The 8,526-nt window shown below is 39.5% G+C and overlaps 1 protein-coding gene across 2 annotated transcripts in view; it reads right to left on the reverse strand.

Annotated features, from left to right (window-relative positions):
- KMO (kynurenine 3-monooxygenase) overlaps positions 1-6,546 on the reverse strand; it is a 106,561-nt gene extending 100,015 nt beyond the window's left edge. Inside the window, exons 1-2 of one of the 2 annotated variants that reach the window (XM_075200697.1) lie at positions 6,477-6,546; positions 5,316-5,412 (exon numbers count right to left, since the gene is read on the reverse strand). In XM_075200697.1, coding sequence (XP_075056798.1) covers positions 5,316-5,412; positions 6,477-6,517 — 138 coding nt within the window. In that variant the 5' untranslated portion in view covers positions 6,518-6,546. The other variant, XM_075200698.1, reaches the window with a different exon arrangement.
- Positions 6,547-8,526: the final 1,980 nt, after the last annotated feature.

The raw sequence follows: 8,526 nt of genomic DNA on the forward strand, positions 1-8,526 counted from the left end.
TATTCCTCTCTCAAATGGTGCTAGATTGCCGTGGAGGGCGGTATTTATAGATTCCAAAACTCGTGAGATCCGAGATCCAACAATGACACAATGACATTTTGCCTCGTTTTGGAATCCGAAAAAGTGCAAAAGTACAGAGCCAACTCGGCTCGGTACCTGGAGCCCCTAAGTTCGGGTGTGTTCGGTTTCCGAGGAACCGAGCCTGAGCATCTTTATCAGAAACCAAACCAAACCCCTCTCCCATGTCCTGTTCTGCAGTCAATTGAATTCAACTTTTATAAATACTTTACATCTTTCTCTTAAAGATTGATAGGTCCCACAATTGGAATGGCCGATTTGTCTGCTATATGTTTTATGGACGATCTTGTAATCTTCCTCAAAATTCTTCAGCTAATTTTTTTGTCCCAATTGGAACAGAATGTTTTGCAATTTGTTAGGCTGGAGTGTGTTTGTTCTTTGCTGAAACTAAGCTGACCTTGCAGTAATGTAAGAATTCTTTCATATTTTCTGTCCTATTGCTTCTTCCAAGATTATGCTTGTCATGCATAAGCCCATGCCACATGTCATTGCCATTGGCAAAGCCACAGGTTGCATGCACAGAGTGAAATAACACAGATATGATAAATGCGACACTTATGCACAGCAATGACAAGGGAATATGTGCACTGTGAGATGGCAGGTCCTACTAAATAGATGTAATAGTAAATAATGGCTGATGGATATGGCTGCAGGGTTTGTCTTATGACAGTCCTGGAATATATTAGGGCAAATGTTGTTTTATTTGTAGTCGGTGTTGCTAATAGGCAGTTGAAGAGACAGAATCACAGTAATTTCATACTACTATACATTCAGAAAACACCGTAACAGTCAAAAGTAATAATCATGCCACATGCTCATGTTTGTTCAAGAACAGAAAATTATAAATTACTGATATCCATCCATATTATGTCAGCTAATGCATATATATTCAGGGGTGGATTGGGAACTTAAAGTGGCCCTGGAAAAAATTCTTGAAGTGGCCTCATGTGTGTGGGGTCAACACAAAAGTAAGCAGGATTTAGAACTACTGGAATTTAGTTATAGTAACATTTTTGAAAACCTGGATGTGATGACTTAAGACACAGTGGGTCATCTCTAAGTCAATGCAGGGAAAAAGCTGCCAGTCCTGTGCTATAAAAATACATGAAACCCTTTGCATGATTGCCAACTTTTTTTTATGCCTATGTGCTCAAACTTATGTAGTTGCCCACTAACATATTTTTCCAATATTTCCTTCATATATCTCTCCCTCTCCCTCTCTCTCCCTGACCTCAATCTTTGGGATGAATTGTAATTCTAACTGTGAGTCAGGACTCATCGCCCAACATCAGTGCCCAACCTCATTAATAATCGTGTGGCTGACAGATGTGTGGGTGTCCACATACTTTTGGAGATGATATATATATATATATAGATATATATGCCACAGTTTAAAAGGGGTCGGATCCCAGATCTGCCTAATTTAGCACTACTCCCAGCAAGGCACGGAGTCTAACGGACGGACGGTATTAACCAGGGACCACGGCAAGGTGATTTGGTCTTAGCTGCGTTCGAACCGCAGGTCATGGCCCTTACTGGAGTTGTCAGACGAGACCTATAGGGGAATGTACATAGGAGAAATTCTGCAGATGAAAGGTTACAACAGGAGTAAGGAAGGTGTCAGCTCTGCGGACAACTGTATACCACAGGAATATTGGCAAAGTACTTAATGAAGTGTCAGCTCTGCAGACAACATGTTACACAGGAGTGATGAAGCGTCAGCTCTGCGGACAACTGGTATACAGCAGGAGAAATGGAGCCACGTCTAGTAAACAGGCACTGAGCTGTAGGGGGAAGTGCCTTTTAAACTTTGGAGCCAAAATTGAGTAGCCAATGGAAGAGAGGCAAAGGACATAAAAAGATAGAGCATAAGCAGACCCGAGAAGAAGATGCCGGCGACCGGACGGAGCGTGGCGGTCAGCGGGATGCAGGTAAGTGTGCTGGGCCTCGGTTATAGAAACCAAAGGCCCGGTGTGTGACATGCACACATAGATACATACATACATACACACTCTCAAATCAATGATCAATAGAATAATTACGAAGATCAATTCCACGCTCTGACTATGATTAGTCTATAACACAATGGGACATTTGCAGGCTAATATACATGATGTAGCAGCATTCTGGAAGATATGAGACTCCAATGCAAACTATAGGATTTGTATGTGTGCACAGCAATCAGTGAATGTATATCATTCTTTTTTGATTAGCCAATAAAAGGTATCATTCCTATAATACTTTTGTCTTTTTTGACATGAAAATATTTAACATCACATAGATTTTTCTGGCTAACACGGTACTGCAATAATAATTTTTAAAAATATTTTTTTGCTACACATTCTTAGAGGGAAAAATATATTATCTTGGAAACAAGAGGATATGTGGGATGCATAGGGTACCGTTGGTGCAATACAATAAAAGCAATGCTTATTTTGAGAATAAATGGCTTTAGCCAAGTATATGTGGGCGAATACGGTCATCTGAAGTACAGATAGAAGTCCAAGAATATTAACCCACTATAAAGTTTGATTACATGGATTATACAATTTGTATCCCTTTGTCATTTTTTTTTATACAATCTTAATCTAAGACTGATTAGTTGATTCCATCATTGAGTGAGACCTGTTTAATAGGTGTACTATATAAGTACAACCAATAGTTATTGGAGGAGTCTGATCTCATAATTTAGATGGTCTGTAGGAAATTATAAGAAGGTCAATGAATGCTATTATTTAATAGTTGCTAACTCCTACATCTAAGATATTTGTATACAATAAGATGGGAGAAGCAAATTAATGTACAATACACTGACTAATAAAATCACAAAAGGTGTGGATATAAGGGCGGCACCCACTGAAGGGTTCCGATACTGTTTTACGTTCACAATTTTCTATACTTATTTACTCACCTCTTTCTTCTATGCTTTTAATATTTCGCCTACATTAGTCTCCAAATAAAGGCTTCGGCCAATTGCTATGTGATTAATAATTTACAAGTGATATATGAGATATTATTTAAAGATTAGTGGACTGGAGTGCTTTTTGTTGCTTTTATTCTAACACTGGTCTTTAAGATTAAAAATGTTAATCTGTTGTATTAGTACCCCCTGATCTGTATTTGTCAATTATACTTGAGTTTTTTTAATTCAGGAATGAGGATTGTTCTATCCCTAGTGCGATTCCAAATTTCCAATTATGTAACAGTTTTGAACTTTGGAGCAATGTTTGTAAATAACCCTCAAAGTGCTAAAACAAGTCTGCTTAATTTTTCATCTCCACAAAAATGCAGAAAAGTTGTACTACCAATGAAAGGTTCAATAACATTATTTAAAAAACTTCCCCAGCTTTACTGGTCATGACCTGTGTTAACCTGGATTAAGTAACAGAAATATAATTCAACAATGGCAAGGGATGGCCTTGCTGGAATTAATATTAATAGGTACAGTTTATTGTGTCATTTTTCTTGCCACAACTATATTTGAGGGAGGGTGCGCCGCTGCTGGAACTTAACTGTCAACTACTTGAAGGGCAGAATGGGTATGAGAAGGGAAAGACGGACATAGACAAAGTGCAGTAAAAGCGTACCAAAACAGATATGCCAATTCAAGTTCCGGGTTTCTCTTAAGTACGGTTGGTTTCAGACATATATAAAGTTATATTATAGTATAGTGCCCCTGATGTGTGGATGGGCTCATACTGTATGCTAAATATAACTAGAGGGAATCAATAACTGAGTTACTTCTGCTTTCCCTGGTGGAAGCTAAATGTCTACACCACTGACGTCCTATCTATAGAACAGTCTAGACTAGCTGCTTGTCCATGAGAACATTTGTCTGGTGGCCCAGGCACCGTCGTGACTCGCTTCGGCCCTGCAGACGCGTCCCAGCCGTCGTCATGATGACCGGGGCTCACTTCCGGTTTTCACCCCAGCTATCATCATGACGACGGTCGACGGTCCCGTGTGCTAATGCATAAGTCATTCATTCCCAGGTGGGGAATGATTATTATTCCATGCCCCTCTATTGTTATTGGTCCTTCCTGGTATATTAGGCAGGGAGGGTTTAGCCGGTTATAGTTTGCTGCTTCGGTGTACTACCTGCTCCCTTTCTCTGCTACTCTGCTCATAGTTATTTGGATTGATTCTTCTGTGTATGACCCTTGGCTTGCTTACTGGACTCTGTTGGATTGCTTTTGAGCCTGATCTCTGCCTGTTACCTGGAAACGCTGTTTTTGCTGCCAGCCCTGACCTCTGCCTGGACCTCACTACCGCTGCTTAGGTCCTTTTGACCTAAGCCTTTCGAACTTCGCTGCTGCTACTATCGCTTGGCCCTCGTCTGCGCTACGGTAATATTATAAACTTGTCCTACTCTGAGTTTAAGCCCTGGAGGCATCCGAGTACCTGTGAGCATGCTCAGCTTTACATTAAAGGCGGCTGCTATAGGTGAAGATGTCTTCTGCCTGTTCTACGAGTTTATGATATTTGCAGTCAGCCCTAACATTGTCATTGTCTTTTTGTTTGTATTGTTATCCAGTGGGGAATTTTGCAAGGCTATTACTCAAACAATAATTCTGTATATATAACTACTTAATAATATTGTAATATAATATAATTATAAATATATATCTCATTGATCATCTGCTGCATGGTTACCGAATGTATTAATTCCATTTGGTCTACATGGTTACTCTCTTTACAACACCGTCCTCACTATAGAATCAGTTAGGCAAGTGTTTTAAGCTGCCATAGAAATAGAGCACTGTACATATTATGATAGATGTAGCCTCAATTAGATGTGAGCAGACAGATATAATTTTTTATATACCTTTTAAACTTTGTGGTCAATTGTGGTTACATCTCAATTTGAATTAAATCAGTCAACATTTATAATAATAAAGCTGCAAAATGTTCTATATTCCATAAGTATTATTTGTGTCTTTCGATACTTCTCCCAAAAATGCAAATAAATATTTTTTCCTTCTTACCTTTAACTTTCAGCAGCTTCACCCAGTCAAACATTTTCATACAATATATTTTTTGATTATTGATTGAATCAAAGCATCAAGACTACATTTTTTTCATGAACAGATTTCAATTGAGATCCTCACTCCAGTTTTATGTATGTGATAAAATTTTCATATAAGTTTTCGTTCCAAAATACACAAGTAGTTCACAAAACTGAATTAATACTGCAGTGGCAAAATTACGTCAAGTGTTCTATGATATTAAACACTTACCAATCCACCTCCAATAATTGATATTTTCCTCTGCTTTGTAGATACATCCATCTTATAGAGTGCTGAGATGTGGGTACAGGATTGCAAAAATTTCACCCTAACAAATCAAGCACACTGTACTTTAAAATGATTTAAAGGATTTAAATCTGCTGACATACCACTGAGTAAAGTCTATGTTTACTTGTTAGCACAAACAGAGAAAAGCAAGTTAATATTTAATACAAGGTTAAAACCTTTAGTTGTCTGATACACGCATGATTCCTGCTGCCTGAAGGGAAAAATAAATTGCTTTCTCTCTAACATTAATCTCCACTTCATCTAATTGCAAAAGTCAATACAATATAAAAAGTATGCTTGGGATTAACAGTCCCGAGATCTGGCCCCAGGTGTGCAGGGGCCATCTTTAAATTTGGGGTTTATTCTATGCATAAACCAACATAAAACCACACAGGACTATGTATAACACCAACACAGCAAACAAAATGTTATATTTAACGATCTGATCACTTCCTAATCCATCACTTTCTATGCATGTACATTAAAGTAAACTCACTTCCTTCAAAGTCCATTATGGAACTTCTTACAATGTAGTCACCATCCAAAATGGCTGACTTGCCCTGCTTTGTTAGAAACACATGTACTTACTAAACAATGTGAAGTCTGTACAGACCCCATTACGCATTACAAGCAGTATTTAGCCAATCCACCACAAATAGCTCTCTATTCAGCCATTAACACACAATGTCCACTGGCCAATTTTAACACATGGTATTTCACATAAAGCACCAATGTTTCCAGGACCAACACTTAACCAACAAACGTCTCCATGACCAAAGCCTAACCAATACAGAACCATGTATAACACAACATAAATGCTTTCATGACCAAAGCCTAACCAATCGATCCCAAGCACAACAGGAATTCAAACTATGTATAATACAGCACTCCACAAATCACAGCATTACATCATTAACTATGTATAACAAATGCTTTCATTTATCCCAACCAGGCATGCATTTATGTCACACTTTCATTCTCACTTAAACTTTCACTTACAACATTCATTCTCAAGTTACAACATTCATGTATCCACTCACTCACTTTTTACTACATTCCAGTTCCATAATTCACACTACTTAGGGCCTATGTTGGCCTGTTCACCTAGGAGCTGCATGACCTGCATCAGTCTGGAAATCCAGCATGGAGTGAGGGAGAGAACTTTTTCCTTGTCCAGTGTAAACCCCTCTTGTGGGCAGATTCTAGAAGCTGGCTACAGGCTTTCATATGCTAATAACTGGCCAAATGTATTCAAAACCTGTTTATCTGGTTTTTACAAGCAGGTCAAATGTTTGCAATGGGGGAAGAAGGCTGATTTTGTGCAAAGCTAGTGTGCTAATTCAATTGTGACTGAATCTCTTAATATATGTTATAAAATGAAACATAAATAATAGATTATTTATGTACTCTTTATCATTCCCCCTGATGTCAGTTGTCTGTCATTACAGTTAGACTGACAGATATCTGTTGTCAATTCTTATCAGTGTCCTTAGTGTTCCTAGTCATTGTATGCAACGTGTATGAGTGTGTGTGAACAGGTGGTCAATAGGGCTACATATACATATATATATATATATATATATATAATGAGTTTGGAATTAATTATGGTAAGGCAATTTTGAGTACAAATATCAAGTAAGAAAGGGGGAGACGCTAATGGGTCTCCTACGTTGCCATATCTGATGAAAAAACCTTGTCTTAGGAGAAAAAAAAAAATCAACACATGTCAAGGTACTTCCCAATAAATTATCCCTCAACAATTAAATCTAAGATCTTAAGGTTGTTCTAACTTTGGTAAGATGGGTATAACTCCCTGGCGCTTGAAACAGAGGGGACAGTGGGTAATTTCAAGGGTCAGTACAGGGGTACCAAACCTACAGTGTAAATATATAATGTATAATAATATATTCCCTTGGCGCTTGGAATAAAGGTCAGATAGGAATTGATATACAAATTTATTGACGGCAGTATAGGTGGGTGGCACCCTGCAGTGTTGAACACACTGACATAATAAAATAAACAAGGCACATAAGCAGCTGTAAATAGCATGAAGGCAGGCAAAAGATAGTTATTATATGCGGCAAACAAAGTCCATATTTGCCATAAAGACAGTTCTCTGATAGGGCTGGTAGAGTCCACTAGATACAGAGATAACAACAAAGTCAGTAATATGCAGATGTGGCAATCGTGAATTCTCCTTTAGACTTGTCAAGCCACAAAAACACGGTTCTCTGATAGGGCCACTGAAGTCCACTGAATAACAGAGATAACGACAAAGTCAATTCTATGCGAATCAGGCAGATATAAATTCTCCTTTAGGTATGTCAGCCGACATTGTAATCCGATGGAGAACGCCTAAGATAGGCTTGGTGATAGAGGACTTCCCCTCACTGTAGATGGGCTGTAGTGTCCTTCCAAATGATCCTGCTTTGTGCCAAGATAGCGGATATGATGAGCACGCTTGTGCCGTCCCGCTGGAGTGCGATGGTCCAAACCCGGAAGTCGCTGGCAGTATCGCAGTCTTAGCAGAGTTGCGCATGCGCAAAGTGGATCCGTTCGCTTCCCAAAGCGGCGGTCTCTGGTGTATGTGCGGTGCCTGTGAGAGGCAAAGGTATGGTCAAACAAACACGTTTCACACTAGGCTTCTTCAGGGATCGATGAAGATCAGAGATCGATCCCTGAAGAAGCCTAGTGCGAAACGCGTTGGGTGGCCAAGTTCTTGCCTTTCACAGGCACCACACACACACTAGAGACCGCCGCTTTGGGAAGCAAATGGATCCATCTCACGCATGCGCAACTCTGCTAAGACCACGATACCGCCCGCGACTTCTGGGTTTGCACCATCGCACTCCAGCGGATGGCACAAGCGTGCTCATCGTATCGGTTTTCTAGGCACTAAGCAGGATTATGTGGAAGGACACTACAGCCCATCAACAGTGAGGGTAAGTCCTCTATCACCAAGCCTATCTTAGGCGTTCTCCATTGGAACCTTATGTCAGCTGACATACCTAAAGGAGAATTTACATTTGCCAAATCCGCATAGGATTGACTCTGTCGTTATCTCTGTTATTCAGTGGACTTCATTAGCCCTATCAGAGAACCGTGCTTTTGTGGACTGACAAGCCAAAAGGAGAATTCACAATTGCCACATCTG

Source organism: Mixophyes fleayi, chromosome 3 (genome assembly GCF_038048845.1).
Source record: "Mixophyes fleayi isolate aMixFle1 chromosome 3, aMixFle1.hap1, whole genome shotgun sequence".
NCBI lineage: Eukaryota > Metazoa > Chordata > Amphibia > Anura > Limnodynastidae > Mixophyes > Mixophyes fleayi.